General features: G+C 41.2%; 1 protein-coding gene across 3 annotated transcripts in view; it reads right to left on the reverse strand.

The window, feature by feature from the left end:
* Positions 1 to 1,759, reverse strand: part of ARHGAP10 (Rho GTPase activating protein 10) — a 303,935-nt gene extending 302,176 nt beyond the window's left edge. For 2 of the 3 annotated variants that reach the window (XM_081302995.1, XM_081302993.1), the window contains exon 1: positions 778 to 1,757. In XM_081302995.1, the coding sequence (XP_081159121.1) occupies positions 778 to 931 (154 nt within the window). In that variant the 5' untranslated portion in view covers positions 932 to 1,757. Of the gene's footprint in view, positions 1 to 777 lie in introns of all 3 variants that reach the window. The other variant, XM_081302994.1, reaches the window with a different exon arrangement.
* Positions 1,760 to 17,859: the final 16,100 nt, after the last annotated feature.

Here is a 17,859-nt window from a genome sequence, read left to right on the forward strand (position 1 = left end):
ATTTCAGCCCAACTCTCTCCAAGAATATTATCAGCTACACAAACTACAGTTTTCTATCTTCTGAGTTTTTCCCAAGGGAGGAGAACAGAGGAGGAAGGCTTCAAGTCTTGACCAGGGTGGAATTCCCTTTACAGGCAGCACTCCCCACCCACCCGGGTCAGGGGGCAGGTTGTCCCTCACTTCCCAACCCCAATCTTTGAACCCTCCTCAGCACAGAGAGAAGGAAGGAATGTGCAGAAAGCAGCACAAAGCCAGGTGGACTTTCTGGTTTGCCACAATGAGGGAGCTGGGAGGAGACTGTTGGGGAAGATAAAAAATGACACAAAAGGTACTGCTTAGGGGACTTCTAACGAATTCAACACCCACGAGGTTTCAAAGAATCCCCTCAAAAGTTTTTGAAGAGGTAACTAAATAAAAGTAGGAACTTGTCTGTCTCGTAGGAGACCGACCAGTTTTAGAGTGAAATAAACCTGACCCACGGCGCTGAGAGCCTGGGGTCGGTCCCAAAGGGAACGCAGCGCTAAAGGGTTATCAACTGGGGCCAGGCGGGGCCCGCGGGCAACGCGCTGCTACTCAGGGCTTCTGGCCCCCGCCTTCGCCAAGGGTCAGGAGCGGGAATGGGGACTTGCCGCCGACTGCCTGGGGAAGAATGGCCTGAATGAATCTCCAATTCCTCTGTCCGCTAGCCCGGGGCACAGGACAGTCCTTCTCCCACCAGGAGAAGCTCCCTCCGGCCTCGCCACGCCGCAGCCCGTCCGCGCCCGGGTCCCCGCTTACTCTTGGTGGCAGCGATGAGGTTCTTCCCGTCCTTGATCAGCTCTTTGATGAACTTGTTGGTCCTCTCAAGTTCTGCTTCGTGGGCACGGATCCTCTCCCGGAACCACGGGCTGTCGAGGTAGCAGTCGCTGAATTCCAAGGGCTGCAGCCCCATGACTGCAAAGGTCCGCGCCCGGGGCGCACAGCCTCCGACTCGCTCGCCGCGCGCTAGCCCGGCTCCGAGGCGGCGGCCAGGTGCGGGGCCGCGCGGGTAAGAAATTCGAGAGGATCTAGCAGTGCCGGGCGCGCAGGGAGCACCGTGTGGACATGTCCCGAGGAACTTAGCCTGGCGGCACCGGGGAGCCGCCGGCTAGGCGAGCGAAAACTGCGGCGCCCCAATCCCGGCAGCCCCGCGAGCCTCAGCGCCCGCCGCCCCGCCCCAGGCCCGCCCCGCGCTCGCCCGCGCCCCCTTTTCCTCCCTCCGCCTCTCTTCTCCCTCCTTTCTCCTTCCTTCCCTTCCCCAGACTCCTCTTCCTTCTCTTCCCCACGCGTAGTTGCCCCTCCTCTTCCTTCCGAGGCGTCTCGGGTCTAGAATTTCGGCCCCGCGGTTCTCCTCCACCCCCCGGAGCCTGCCCCTCCCCTTATCTTGGGCTCCCGAGTTCGGGGTGACTCACAGTCGGCTCCCCGAAGTAGGGAACCCGACCGGACGTGGAAGGAGCGGGCGTCTTAACAGCAGTGCTTAATCCGCGCAGCCGGACGTGACTCCGAGGCGAGCCGGCTGGAGGAAATGATTGACTGCCTTAAATCATTTATCCAGAGAACGACCCTCGGCCGCTCGCGGGCTTGCACGTGGGGCTCTCATTTTCTTTAACCACGTTCACCCACTTATAGTAAGAAGCTTGTTATAGCTCCACCATAGAGTTTTCTCCGTAGCCCTGCAGCTCCTAGGACGTTTTTCTGCGTATCCTTACTAAAAGGCTTAGGTGGCTTAGGGGAAGCAAGCATGTGGCTAGACCGCAGAAAAGTTGTTTGTTGTGTTCAGCAGATTAAATTTACTTGGCTATGGAAAGACAATCTTCATTATTTTAAAAATAACCTCTAGAAAACAAATGCCAGGATCTGTGTGCTTTTCACTGGTGGCGGGGTGTGTGTGAATTCATGTCAATGCACCCCCGAAAATCCTGTTCCAGGTGTTTAAAATTGACTCATCTGCGCCCCCCCGAAAGTTAAGATAGTTTAGATAATTATACCTGGAAGAAAAAACACTAATGGTTAATTAGTGACTTTCATAATAGCAACTAACAATTTATTAAACAAGTATTACGTGCCAGGCACACACACCAGGCACTCTGCATACATTTTTCACAAACTCACAACACATGTTTGGTATATAGGTTTACATTATAATGATGGTAATATTACCAAGAAACTTCAAAGTGATTTTTCAAAACATTCGGATTCTGAGCTGGGTAATTAAGAATCTAAACAGTAAGCATAGGAGTGTAACCCCTCGGGATCAAATTCAATTGGAGTCCTACGCAATAAATTCTTTTGTTACAAAATAACACCCTCAAGTGCCCCAACCCACAGGTAAACTTTGTTACTATGTCCCTCCTCCAGAGAGTCCCAAATGTTTTACAAATAACTTTTAGGCTCTGAAAGCTTCAGTTCCTACTAAAATCAGCAGGGGGTGGAGGGAGGTGTTTATGTCTAAAGAGAAGAGAATTAAAGAGGCTTAGGAAAGGAAAGATACTCAAGAACAGAAGCAGGTAAACACAGTCAGGGCCTCCCAGAAGAGCCAGACTCAGTCCTCTGGACAAAAACCTAAACCTTCCCTCCCAAAGCAGGACTGCTGACATCATCAAAATGTTAAACACAGTAGTGAAAGACTAGCAATTGCACTCTTAGGTATATACCAAGAGAAATGAAAGCACGCATCCACACTCAGCATTCATATGTCAATGTTCAGAGGACCATTATTCTTAGTAGCCAAGAAGTAGAGTCATCACAAATATCCATGAACTGTTGAATAGATAAACAAAATGTGTGTATCCATTCAATAGAAAATTAATCCACAAACAAAAGGATTACAATGTTGATGCTGCTAAAATACAATTTACTGTGAACACACTGAGCTAAGAAGAAGCCGCCACAAACCGCTAAGTTTCAGATTAGCCATTTATATGAAAAGTCCAAAACTGGGTACTCTAGGGACACAATTAATTGCCCCGAGGCTGGGGATAGAAAGAAGCAAGGGGTTTCTTTTTAGGGGTGATCGAAATATTTTAGAGTTTGGTAATGGTTGCACAGCTGTATAAACATACTGAGAACCAATTGAATTGTACACTTTATTTTTAAATATTTTTTAAATTGTAGTTGGACAGAATATCTTTATTTATTTATTTTTATATGGTGCTGAGGATCGGACCCAGTGCCTCACACGTGTGAGGCAGGCGCTACCACTGAGTTATAGCCCCAGCCCCAAATCTTACACTTTAAACGAGTGGATTTTGGGGACTATGTGAAATATATCTCAATAAAAAGTTTTTGTTTTAAATTTTTAAAAGATCAGCTACTCCAGACAACTGCCTCTCCTTTCTTGTCATTTTCCACTTTCAGCCATAAAAGCTCTAATTTATTTAATGTGGCCAGTTCTTTAGAGATTTGAAGTAAAACAAGTTTCACCATACAACAAGAAAAGCATTCCTTGTCACTTTCCCCACAAACACATAGCATGTGTACATATGAATCTTAATTCAGTAATAAGCAATCTACTGTAAACACTGAGGGTGGGGGGGGCTATGGAATTTTATTTTATTCAACTATATACCTTACACATTGCCTGATATAGATGATCAGTAAATATAGAATGAATGAGAACTTTGACCAGGTAAAGAGAAAACACTGTAAAATAGCTATTTGGGAATGCCAGGTCTCACTTCACTGCTTAATAGTTGTGTGACTGTGGCAAAGGTATATTTTTTGGGGGGTGGGATGTAGTTTAGTGATAGAGCACTTGCCTAGTATGTGCAAGGCCCTGGGTTCAATACCTAGCACTGCAAAATAAATAAACAATTGGGAGGAAAATAAAAACTTCAGACTTACGGTCCATGAAATGGAGATGATGGCCTCACAGCTGTGAACTGATGAAACTAAGTTTGTAAAGCGCCTTGATGATGATCAAGAGGAAAGTACAGAGGATGGACTGAAGAGAAGGACAAAGGGGAGGAGGAGGAGACAATCATATCCCATCCTTACAGGAAAGATTTGGGGACAGGGAAGCCCTTGAAGCATAGCACTAAATGTTTTAAGATAGAATTCAAGGAAAGTAGTCACAAGTCAGATGATACTGGGGTCTTAGGTTTATCGTTAGTTCATAAGAAATTTGTTCCACTGGGAGGCACAGGGCACACCCCTGAAATTCCAGCAACTTAGGAGCCTGAGGCAGGAGGATAGAAAGTTCAAAAGCAGCCGAGGAGAAACTTGGTCAGACCCTGTCTCAAAATAAAAATTAAAAGAGTTAGGGATGTAGCTCAGTGTAAAGTACCCTTGGATCCAACCCCAGAAGGAGAAGAAGAGAAACCTGTTTCTCCCACAAATATGTTAATCATCTATATGTGTGAGCTCCCCTGCTAAGTACTAGGGATGCAGCACACACCAAAGAGTGGGTCTTCTCTGTGCTTTTGGTCTCGGGATGGAGACTAATTGAAAAAAAAAAATCACACAAACTTATCCAATTTAAAATTAAAATTGGGTTTATGGGCTGGGGATGTGGCTCAAGCGGTAGTGCGCTCGCCTGGCATGCGTGCGGCCCAGGTTCGATCCTCAGCACCACATACCAACAAAGATGTTGTGTCCGCCAAAAACTGAAAAATATCAAAAATTCTCTCTCTCTCTCTCTCTCTCTCTCTCTCTCTCTCTCACCTCTCTCTTAAAAAAAAAATTGGGTTTAAATTTAAAATTTAATTGCCAGGACTGGGGGTATAGTTCAGTAGTAGAACACGTGCCTGGAATGCTTGAGGGCCTGTGTTCAATCCTCATCATAGAAAGAAAGAAAGAAAAGAAAGAAAGGAAGAAAGGAGGGAGGGAGGGAGGGAGGGAGGAAGAAAGAATTGACTTAAAGTGCCGTGCCATTAAAGTGAAGTCCTTGAGAGGTTTTAAATGTAGGAGCTGATTGAGTTTGGAGATGGGGTCAAGGAAGGCCACATGCAAAAACAGTGTCATTTAATCAATGACCAGGAGAATCAGAAGGAGTTAACCATTAAATAGGTAGTGGGAGCCAAGTAATCCAGACAAGGAACTAGCCTGTGCAAACCCCTAGGATGGTGCATTCTAGAACTAAAAGAGAAGGTCAAGTGGCTGAAGCACAGTGAGTAAAGAAGCTGGTTCATGACATTGCTGGGTACAGGAGGGCAGATAGGGGCCAGATCTTGCAGAGCCTCGTGGGACACATTTAGGACTTTGGACAGTGTCCTCATGCCGTTGGAAGCCTTTACAGAGTTTTAAGCATGAAGGTAATGAATCGAGTTTATGTTTTCTCTCTAGCAGCTGTTTGGAGAATGGGAATTCACTCAGAAAAGTATTAGAATTGTCTAGGCAAGAAATAGTATAGCATAACCCTCTATAGTGATGTTGGAGACACAAATAGACAGAAATATGTTTTAGAGGCAGTTTCTGGGCCTTGACAATCACCTGGATATTGCACATTAGGAAGAAAGTAATTGTCCCTACGTTCCTGGAATGGTAGGAAGGGTAGATTGGATACGTCATTTGCTGAAAGGAAAACATTGGCTAAGAAGCTGATGTGGAAGGGGTTATGGTAACTGAGATGGGCAGTTTCAGAGTCAGATTTGTGAAATTAGAGATGTCTGGGAGACATTCAAGTATTCAGAACAGGCACTGACATCCAAACTGGCATTTTTTATGCTTTGGTTGGGGCCTGGATTTGGTGAAGGTGTGAATACACGCAGATGATCAAGTTTCAGTTTAGATGTAATGAGGGTTAACTCAGAGGAAAGCTTCTCTTTGTGTAGGTTCCACTATATGCAGTAGTATCCTTCCCAGATGAGTCACCCAAGTTGCTACCTGTAAAATCAAATAGGAGTTCCACTGAATATTTGGTATGTTTCAGTGAGTCAGAGTGAGCTTCACACATAACAGAAAATCCAAAATGACAGTGGCTTATGCCATAAGGTCTTTACTTCTACTCTCATTCTCTCCCTCTCTCCCTCCCCCCATCCTCTCTTGATCACTCTCACTCTCTCTCTTTTTCTCAAAAGTTCAGAAGTCTAGAGTGTAACATGATGCACTGCAGGGCCTAGGGCTTCGTGCTTAATGTCACCTCACAGTACAAGATCATTCCTGGAGCTCCTCCTGGGAAGGAGAAAGGGAAAAAGGGTCCTGGGCCAGTCGAGTCAGTTTGTTTTCTCAGCTTTCCCAAGCATCTTACACATTTTTGCTTTTTATCTCTTTAATCCAGAATTTAGCCACGGGGCCATACCTTGTTGCAAAGAAAGATGGAAAATGTGGTCTTTTATCAGGTACATATCAGCCACCCTAAATAAAAATCTGAATTTCCCCTCAAAGAGAAAGGGACAGATTTTAAGCAGGAATCTAGCAATCCCTGGTGCAGACTGGGACCTTTATGAGTGAAGTAAATTAATTACAGCCCTGGCAAAACATAAATGATAAAATGGGAAGAAAAAAAAGATCCATCTTTGAGTGTCTTCCAGATTGTGAGGCTGTTCTCTCTCACAAGTATTAAAAAACAAAACTAAGAAAGAAACAAAACTGCCAACATAGCTTCATCAAGAAACTATTGGACCACATCAATGAACCTCTCTACAGAGAGGCAGGCCAGGCTTCTGAAGCAGTTATCAGTACTCCAGCTTCATCCCTGTGAGATGCTGAGCTTGGCCCACCCCACCCTTCATTTTAACTCCATTCTGCCCTGTCCCAGCTATTTTAATCTGGAATCAAACTGAGTTAGGAGACTTCCATGCCCTAACTCACTTAGACCTGGGGGGGCCTTTGGTTCAACAAATTACTATGGTCAATAAGTGGAGAATGCCAAATAACCCAGGTCACTCAGAGGTCACCATCTGAGCTGAGGGGTTAATCCAACAACACAGGAGGAAGCTACACAATGAGTTTGTGAACTAGTAATGAATATAATAATAATAATAATAATAATAATAATAATAATAATAAAGTAACTCAGGCCTGTTACTCAGGTACTTTGGAGGCTGAGGCAAGAGAATAACAAATTTGAGGCCAGCCCAGGCAATTTAGGGAGATGCTGTCCCAAAATAAAAATAAAAAGAGCTGGGGATGTAGCACAGTGGTGGAGCACTTCCATAGCATGAGCAAGGCCAAGTAAACTGTGCAGATACTTGCACAACAATGTGGATACACTAACTGAACTTTATGCCTAACATTGGTCAAATTGGTAAATTTAATGCTATGTGTATTTTATCATCATAAAGAAAAATATAATGAAGGAAGAGTAAGAATCCTTCACCTCCCCCCTCAATCTCTCTCCCCTCCCCCCACATAATGAGGACAGCAGTTGCTAATGTGCCTTTTTTAAAGACAAATTATCACAGAAAAAATAATAACTGCCCAAATGTGTTTGATATATTCATTACAACTCTATTTTTAAAGAGCTTTATTCTTCACAGAACACCTAATGAGAGTTCATATGCTGAGAGCATTTTGCTGGGTAAGTGCTACTTTGATTCAACCCAGAATCCTTGCAACTTTCTTGGATTGCAGTGGTTGCACCAGTGTGGTACCCAGAAACTGTTCCTCCTGCCTCCACTACTGACTACCTATTACATGCCAGGTACTATGCTGGAACTGGGATGACCACAGTGAAAGAAACAAGCATGGTTCCTGCCTCCATGGAGTAACATCCTACCGTGGAGACAATTATTTGACAATATAAATGTGCTAGGAAGCTGAACATAGTATTATTAGAGGGGACTTTGAACTATTCTGTTAGTGAGGATTGAGCTAACCTGTGTGGTGAGGAGTTCCTGGGCAGAGGTAGAGTGGATATGAGGTGGAAAGGAAGAAGCATTTCCAAAAGAGGCTTTGTGAAAGGACCACAGTAAGAAGCTGGAAAAGGCCATGTGTCTGGAGCGTCAGGGACTGAGATGAGGCTGGAGAAGGAGTGACAGTCCATCCCATCTGCTCAGCACCTGGCTTGCCTTTTTCCATGAGAACACCAAGCATGGGCTTCAGGCTTCCCTAGTTATTTCCAGGGAGAGATCACCTTTTCTAACACTCCTAGACATCTTCATTTGGAAGAGTTTGGGTCCCCAGGGAAGTTCTAGAACCACTGCACTTACCAAGGGATATTCAGACAGCAAATATTGATTGACTACCTGAGGCGGGCAAGACACTATGATAGGTGCTACAAAAAGTCCCTAATCTGAAGGTGTTTAAAATCTAGTACACTCTAGCCAGGTGTGGTAAACTGTCGCATGGATAATTATAAAACAAAGCACACTGCTGCTGCTTCCAGCCAGTCTTGCAGCCTGGCTGAGAAGTTGGTGACACTGTGGTGGAGAGGTGGGGAAATGGATGTGGAATGGGGGGAGGACATTTTTCCAAGTCTCCCACATTTGAATTCATATCCTCTGAAGAAATATGGACCTCATCTTTTCAAAGTTGGAGGTAGAAGAACCTGGCCCAAGGAGATGTGGGTCAGGGCACACACAAGTAGAGTCCCCTGTTATTAGTACAATCACTGCTTCCCTGCCCCCAGCATTTAAAGCAACTTGGGATGTTGACCAGTGTAGATCATATAATATGTGGTTATGAGCTCTGTACATCAGCAGGCATTCCCTCAAGCAAATGCTGCCCTCTTTCCTATGACATGTGCATCAACTGACCTAAGCAATAATCTTCCAGCTTGTTTTATCCAGATATCAATTGAGATTTTAAAAGATACTAGTCAAAAGAAAGGGAAGAGCTCAGAAGTGCATGCTTTTCCCAGTACCCCAATTGACCCAGACAAATACTCAGCCACTGGAAAGCCAGCCTCCATGACTAGAAGTGTATTCTCTGAGTACAATAAAAAATATAAAAATACATGCCATTATCCTTTGACCCATAATATCAGACCTGGCAATTTGTCCTGAGAAAAATGTTTTAAATGTATATGCTCAGGGGAAGGAAGAAGAGGAAGAGGAGAAGCAGCCACTGTCTAATAATTGAGCCACAGGTTAGCTCAATCTAATAGTAAATCAGCACTATCGACATAACAGACTCGGGTAAACCAGCTTGGATGTCATTAAAATGGTCATTTTTGCTGTAAGTGTTGGGCACTACTACTTTGTATATGTTCAGCCTTCATTTCCACTCCCCATCAGCACCCTGATTTCCATCTGGGTAATCATTTTCCCACATATCATGTTCTTTGGGTAAGATTCCTATTCCTGCCCCATACTAGGGACACTTAAAGGATCTAGAGACTCCTCTATAGGCCTTCTTCTTAGGCCTATCACTCCAGGGGCTGGCATATGACCTAACTTCAGCCAACCAGACACTCCTTCTTAGGGCTTTGACTTCTGAACACAGTGAAGCACTGACAGAAGAAACAAAGTTCATCTCCTCCAGCCAAGAGTGTTGAAAGAGAACTGCTGCCTGGCAGGCTGTCGGCTGCTTCTTCCAGGCTGGTTCTTCAGGTTTCCTTTGATAATCCACATACTTCAAATAAAATGCCTTTTTGCTTAAGTTGCCAGAATCCATGGTTTTTCATTGCATCCAAAGATTAGCTACCTAGGACCTTCAGGAAAATCATGAGGTATTTGGAATTGATCACCTAGCTGATATACAGCAAGAAACAGCTACACTACCATTTATATTCTGAAAGGGGAACCTGGCATACTCTGCAGAAACATGTCATTAAATTATCATCTTTGATCACTAAGCTCTAAATAGTATGACCTTAAGTCTTCTTTTCCCTGGATTTTCCCACTTCTTCCTATTATTCTGGCATTTTTTCCCATCATTTTTTTCATTTTTAAATGGGGATTTTACTATAGAAATTACACATAAAAATTTTTTTAAAATAAACTGAGGGGTTTTCTGGACCTCTGCTCTGAATTCCCAACTCCTGCCATGGTCTCCTCTAGTAGTATTTGAGACACATATTATTATGGTTTGGATCCAGAATGTCCCCCAACAGCTCATGTATTGAAAGCATGGTCCCTGTTTTAATCAGCTCTTTTGCTGATGTGACCAAAAGACCTGAAAATAACAATTTTAGGAGGAAAAGTTTATTTTGAGGCTCACAGTTTCAGAGGTCTCAGTCCATAGATAGCCAACTCCATTCCTCAGGGCTCAAGTGAGGAGCCCTGAGGCTCATGATGATCAAAGTGTACAGTGGAGGAAAGCAGGTCAGGACAAGGCCACCAAGAAGCAAAGAGTCTAAACTCAGTTCACAAATATATACCCCAAAGGCAATGATCCCAATGACCTACCTCCTCCATCCACACCCTACCTGCCTATGGTTACCATCCAGTTAATCCCTATCAGAGTATTAATGCACTGATTGGGTTAAGGCTTTTATAACCCAATTATTTCACCTCTAAACCTTCTTGCATTGTCCCCCACATGAGCTTTTGGGGGACACCTAATATCTCAACCATAACAATCCCCAGCACAGCAAGGGTCAGTGGTGGGCCCTTAGGCAATAATTGGATCCTTAGGGTTCTGACCTCTTCAAGATTAATACATTTGATAGATCACAGCTGAATGGTCTACCTGGAAGTAGGACCTACCTAGTTAGAGGAAGAAGGTCACTGGGGGCTTACCATGAAAAGGTTTATCTTCTCCCCAGCCTTACCCCCATCCCCATTCTGTTTCCTGGTATGACTGTGAGCTGAGCTCTTCCATGCCCTTCTGCCATGTTTCTGTCTTGGACTGAATCCTCTGAAACTATGAGCCAAAACAAGTTTTCCTCCTCTAAAATTTCATGTCAAGTATTTTAGTCACAGCAACAAAAAGCTAACACACATGTGCAGTAAACAGAGTTTTTACTTTCATATGTGGATAAAGTGAAAGATAACTAATGATAATCCACTTCTACTTTCTCAGTCTTTCCAAAAGCAATGTAAACAACTTTTCCTTCCTTCCTTCCTTCCTTCCCTCCTTCCTTCCTTCCTTCCTTCCTTCCTTCCTTCCTTCCTTCCTTCCTTCCTTCCTTTTCCTTCCCTCCTTCCTTCCTTCCTTCCTTCTTTCCTTCCTTCCTTCCTTCCTTTCTTTTCCTTCCTTCCTTCCTTCCTTCCTTCCTTCCTTCCTTCCTTCCTTCCTTTCTTCCTTCCTCCCTCTTATTGTGTGTTTATGTGTGTGTGTGTGTGTGTGTGTGTGTGTGTGTGTGTGTTTCTGGGGAATGAACCCAGGTCTCCAATGCACAGAAGGCAAGCACTCTAGCAGTGACTCACATCCCCCAGACCCCCTTTAAAAAAATTGTAGTTGTAAATGGACAGAATGCCTTTATTTTATTTGTTTATTTTTATGTGGTGCTAAGGATCAAACTCACTGCCTCACACATCTAGGCAAGCTCTCTGACACTGAGCTACAGCCCCAGGCCCCCAAGACTTTTTATTTTTTATTGTGAGACACAGTCTCACAAGTTGCTCATGTTGGCCTAGAACTTTGTATCTTCCTGCTTCAGCCTTCCGAGTTTCTGGAATTATAGGCAACCAACACATATGTTCAAGAACAGCAGAAAGGGTACTTGCTGGCAAAATGAAGGTCTCTAGAATTTATTAGGAAGAGACAGGAACTCTTTCCAAAAATAAGTGGCTATAGGAGAAACAGTTAATATTGCTACTTCTCTGGTTATTTGGTGTATCAACCAGGTTCGTAGTGGCCATGCAATAACCTGTAACATGAATGAAATTGCCAGGTCAGCAGTCAGCAGTGTTGAGAAGCACAGAAAAGTATAGGTGAGTGTAAGAGGTACCAGAAAATAGAGGCTGAACACAGTTGCTATAGAGCATCTAGAGAGTAGTCTGAACTACAGTTGTCTGTCCTTTATTGTATTACGCCAACATATAATTATTTAAATATCTTACCATTTAGTACTACTTTTTCTTTTGGAAAAAAAATTGGCAAAACGGAGCTAAAATACAGAGTGCATGTTTAACGAAAAGTACTGATAAACTTTCAGAGAGTTTTTCAACATGTATCATCCTTCTTAGGACCACAGTGACATGACTAACCATATGAAAACCAGAGGGTACCAATGTTATTTCTGGAAAAGCATAAGTATTACTTCAAAATATAGAACTGAAAAGAAAGCTAGTCCCAAAGATGTCAATTTAACACTTTTAGCTATAGGAGGATATTTACATATTTCTCCATGAAGCATGGCTTTTCACCTTAGATCAAATGACTGCTCTAAATTAACTTTTTTCCCTTAGTCCAAGATGTCTTGTTGCATTACAAAAACTGAAATGTTAATGCATGGACTCCACTAATAGAAAGAAATGTAAAGAGAAATGAAGCCAGTTTGTATCAACATAGATATGAATAAAACTGTAGAAACTTCCAGTGGACACCCCAACATCCAGTTTTCTGTTCTGTATGTCACAGTAGAAATATACTTTTTGTCCTCTGTTGTTATCAATTCTAAGTTCTTCTGGCTATAAGCAGAAGTGACATGTGTGACTTCCAGGCTGAAGCACTTTATTTCTGGTGCAAAGCTCTATAGCACTTTTTGTCCCTGGTTTGAGAACTATGAATTCCTTATGTTTCAAATGGGGAAGCTGTGAAATGATGGTGCCGTCAATTGATCTGGACCTCTGAAAGTGTGAGCATAGACACTAACTCACTAGCACAAATATGTAACTTTAATGAGAAATAAATGTCTATTGCAAAAGCCATGGGGTTTTAGAATTGTTTGTTACCACAGAATAGTCTATCACATTCCCACTAATACAGAAGAATTCCAAGATCTTAGGAAAAGCAAAGAATAGTACTGGTGGGGCTGAAAAACAGCAAAAGAATGGCACAATTATTATTATTATTATTATTATTATTATTATTATTATTATTATTTTACTTTTTCTTTCCTTAATGGGTAAAGAATTCTTTTTTAAAAAATTTGTTTTAATTAGTTACATGACAGTACAATGACAGGTATAGAGTTCTTATTTGGGATAATGAAAATGTTCTGGAAATGGATATGGTAATAGTTGTCTAACATTATGAATATACTGAATATCACTGAGACTTGTATACTCCAATATGGTTAAACAGATAAATGGCATGTTACATATATTTTACTATAATAAAAATAACTCAAAAAATTAAAACATTTCTGCCAAAGTATCCCAGTATTGATAAATTGATAAGAGTTAGAAAAAATAGGCATATATATATTTGTACTGGGGAATGAACCCAAGGGCACTCAACCACTGAGCCACATCCCCAGCCCTTTTTTTGTATTTTATTCAGAGATAGGGTCTCACTGAGTTGCTTAGGGCCTCTTTAAGTTGCTTAGGCTGGCTTTGAACTTGCAATCCTCCTGTCTCAGCCTCCGGAGCCACTGGGATTACAGATGGGCACCACCATGCCTGGCTAACCCATGTGTTCTTGGTGAGAATGTAGATACTTCTTTCTGGAGACAATTTTCATGATATGTAAAAGATTTTTGAAGTGTTGTGCCCTTTGTTACATGTATTCCTCTTACAACAGTTTGACATAAGGTTTGTTTTAATTTGCAAAATTTTATGTAAAATGATCATAATCCCAGCATAATTTTATTTATTTATTTTTACTCATTGATTTATTTAGACAGGAGTGTCACTATGCTGCTGAGACTGCAAACTCCTGGACTCAAAGACTCCTCCCACCTCAGTCTTCCAAGTACTAGAAATACCAGCAAAAACACCTCTCAGTCAAGAATTTTAAACAGACTAAAATTGACCACAGTGGATTGGTTAAGTAATTTAGAATGAAGTCATGTAATTGAGCACTATGTAGGCACATAAGATTATAGTGTGGGAGAAAATTTAATGACATAGGAGAAATGCTCCAATATAAGGTTAAGTGAAAAAAATATGAAACCAGGGTCTTAAGTACTGAGCTCCTAGGTATTGAGTTTGGTAAGTTTTATAACTTACACGTATGTAACAGGTTGACAGCATTGATTCTCCATGAATCTGTGCTGACTTTCTGTTCATAAAATTACTTTCTAAGATTGTTAACATTAGTTGCGTGATTACAACCCTAGTTCTCTAAATGTCTTATCATATAATTTGTCTGGTCCTAAAACCAAACTCATTAAACTAACAAAAATTGTTAAAAATCTCCTATTCCTGGGGCTGGGGTTGTGGCTCAGCGGTAAAGCACTTGCCTAGCATGTGTGAGGCCCTGGGTTTGATCCTCAAAACCACATATAAATAAATAAATAAAATAACGGTATTGTGTCCAAGTACAATTAAAAAATAAATTTAAAAAAAAATCTCTTATTCCTTATCCTGCTTGGATTTAGGTTTCCTCTTTTTTTTTTTTTTTGTTTTTTGAAGGTGGGGCTGTGATATTTTCTTTTTTATTTATTTATTTATTTTTATTGTTGGTTGTTCAAAACATTACATAGTTCTTGATATATCATATTTCACACTTTGATTCAAGTGGGTTATGAACTCCCATTTTTACCCCGTATACAGATTGCAGAATCACATCAGTTATGCTTCCATTGATTTACATATTGACATACTCATGTCTGTTGTATTCTGCTGCCTTTCCTATCCTCTACTATCCCCCCTCCCCTCCCCTCCCAACTTCTCTCTCTACCCCCTCTACTGTAATTCATTCCTCCCCCTTGTATTATTTTTCCCTTTCCCCTCACTTCCTCTTGTATGTAATTTTTTATAACCCTGAGGGTCTCCTTCCATTTCCATGCAATTTCCCTTCTCTCTCCCTTTCCCTCCCACCTCTCATCCTTGTTTAATGTTGGTCTTCTTCTCGTGCTCTTCTTCCCTAGTCTGTTCTTAGTTATTCTCCTTATATCAAAGAAGACATTTGGCATTTGTTTTTTAGGGCTTGGCTAGCTTCACTTAGCATAATCTGCTCTAATGCCATCCATTTCCCTCCAAATTCTATGATTTTGTCATTTTTTAGTGCAGAGTAATACTCCATTGTGTATAAATGCCACATTTTTTTATCCATTCGTCTATTGAAGGGCATCTAGGTTGGTTCCACAGTCTTGCTATTGTGAATTGTGCTGCTATGAACATCGATGTAGCAGTGTCCCTGTAGCATGCTCTTTTTAGGTCTTTAGGGAATAGACCAAGAAGGGGAATAGCTGGGTCAAATGGTGGTTCCATTCCCAGCTTTCCAAGAAATCTCCATACTGCTTTCCAAATTGGCTGCACCAATTTGCAGTCCCACCAACAATGTACAAGTGTACCCTTTTCCCCACATCCTCGCCAACACTTGTTGTTGTTTGACTTCATAATGGCTGCCAATCTTACTGGAGTGAGATGGTATCTTAGGGTGGTTTTGATTTGCATTTCTCTGACTGCTAGAGATGGTGAGCATTTTTCCATGTACTTGTTGATTGATTGTATGTCCTCCTCTGAGAAGTGTCTGTTTAGGTCCTTGGCCCATTTGTTGATTGGGTTATTTGTTATCTTATTGTCTAATTTTTTGAGTTCTTTATATACTCTGGATATTAGGGCTCTATCTGAAGTGTGAGGAGTAAAGATTTGTTCCCATGATGTAGGCTCCCTATTTACCTCTCTTATTGTTTCTTTTGCTGAGAAAAAACTTTTTAGTTTGAGTAAGTCCCATTTGTTGATTCTCGATGTTAACTCTTGTGCTATGGGTGTCCTATTGAGGAATTTGGAGCCCGACCCCACAGTATGTAGGTCGTAGCCAACTTTTTCTTCTATCAGATGCCGTGTCTCTGATTTGATATCAAGCTCCTTGATCCATTTTGAGTTAACTTTTGTGCATGGCAAGAGAAAGGGATTCAGTTTCATTTTGTTGCATATGGATTTCCAGTTTTCCCAGCACCATTTGTTGAAGATGCTATCCTTCCTCCATTTCATGCTTTTAGCCCCTTTATCAAATATAAGAAAGTTGTAGTTTTGTGGGTTGGTTACTGTGTCCTCTATTCTGTACCATTGGTCCACCCGCCTGTTTTGGTACCAGTACCATGCTATTTTTGTTACTATTGCTCTGTAGTATAGTTTGAAGTCTGGTATCGCTATACCACCTGATTCACACTTCCTGCTTAGCATTGTTTTTGCTATTCTGGGTCTTTTATTCTTCCATATGAATTTCATGATTGCTTTCTCTATTTCTACAAGAAATGCCGTTGGGATTTTGATTGGCATTGCATTAAACCTATAGAGAACTTTTGGTAATATCGCCATTTTGATGATGTTAGTTCTGCCTATCCATGAACAGGGTATATTTTTCCATCTTCTAAGATCTTCTTCAATTTCTCTCGTTAGGGTTCTGTAGTTTTCATTGTATAAGTCTTTCAACTCTTTTGTTAGGTTGATTCCCAAGTATTTTATTATTTTTGAGGATATTGTGAATGGAGTGGTTGTCCTCATTTCCATTTCAGAGGATTTGTCGCTGATATACAGGAATGCCTTTGATTTATGCGTGTTGATTTTATATCCTGCCACTTTGCTGAATTCATTTATTAGCTCTAATAGTTTCTTTGTAGACCCTTTTGGGTCTGCTAGGTATAGAATCATGTCATCTGCAAATAGTGATAATTTAAGTTCTTCTTTTCCTATTTTTATGCCTTTAATTTCTTTCGTCTGTCTAATTGCTCTGGCCAGTGTTTCGAGAACTATGTTGAACAGAAGTGGTGAGAGAGGGCATCCCTGTCTTGTTCCAGATTTTAGAGGGAATGCCTTCAATTTTTCTCCTTTCAGAATGATGCTAGCCTGAGGCTTAGCATAGATTGCTTTTACAATGTTGAGGTATGTTCCTGTTATCCCTAGTTTTTCGAGAGTTTTGAACATAAAGGGATGCTGTACTTTGTCAAATGCTTTTTCTGCATCTATCGAGATGATCATATGGTTCTTATTTTTAAGTCTATTAATGTGGTGAATAACATTTATTGATTTCTGTATATTGAACCAGCCTTGCATACCAGGGATGAATCCTACTTGATCATGGCGCACAATTTTTTTGATATGTTTTTGTATCTGATTCGCCAGAATTTTATTGAGGACTTTTGCATCTAGGTTCATTAGAGATATTGGTCTGTAGTTTTCTTTCTTTGAAGTGTCTTTGTCTGGTTTCGGAATCAGGGTGATGTTGGCCTCGTAGAATGAATTTGGAAGTTCTCCCTCTTTTTCTATTTCCTGAAATAGCTTGAAAAGTATTGGTATTAGTTCCTCTTTAAAGGTTTTGTAAAACTCTGCTGTATACCCATCCGGTCCTGGGCTTTTCTTAGATGGTAATCTTTTGATGGTTTCTTCGATTTCCTCAATTGATATTGGTCTGTTTAGGTTGTCTATATCCTCCTGACTCAATCTGGGCAGATTATATGACTTAAGAAATTTACCAATGCCTTCACTATCTTCTATTTTATTGGAGTATAAAGATTCAAAATAATTTCTGATTATCTTCTGTATTTCTGAAGTGTCTGTTGTGATATTGCCTTTTTCATCCCGTATGCTAGTAATTTGAGTTCTCTCTCTTCTTCTCTTTGTTAGCATGGCTAAGGGTCTGTCGATTTTATTTATTTTTTCAAAGAACCAACTTTTAGTTTTGTCAATTTTTTCAATTGTTTCTTTTGTTTCAATTTCATTAATTTCAGCTCTGATTTTAATTATTTCTTGCCTTCTACTTCTTTTGCTGTTGTTTTGCTCTTCTTTTTCTAGGATTTTGAGATGAAGTATGAGATCATTTATTTGTTGTTTTTTTCTTTTTTTAAGGAATGAACTCCAAGCAATGAATTTTCCTCTTAGAACTGCTTTCAATCCATAGATTCTGATATGTTGTGTCTGTGTTTTTATTTAACTTTAAGAATTTTTTAATTTCCTCCTTGATGTCTTCTAAAACCCATTGATCATTCAGTAACCTATTGTTCATTCTCCAAGTGATGCATGA

The sequence above is a fragment of the Spermophilus citellus genome (genome assembly GCF_964194105.1).
Source record: "Spermophilus citellus genome assembly, chromosome: 8".
Taxonomy (NCBI): Eukaryota; Metazoa; Chordata; class Mammalia; order Rodentia; family Sciuridae; genus Spermophilus; species Spermophilus citellus.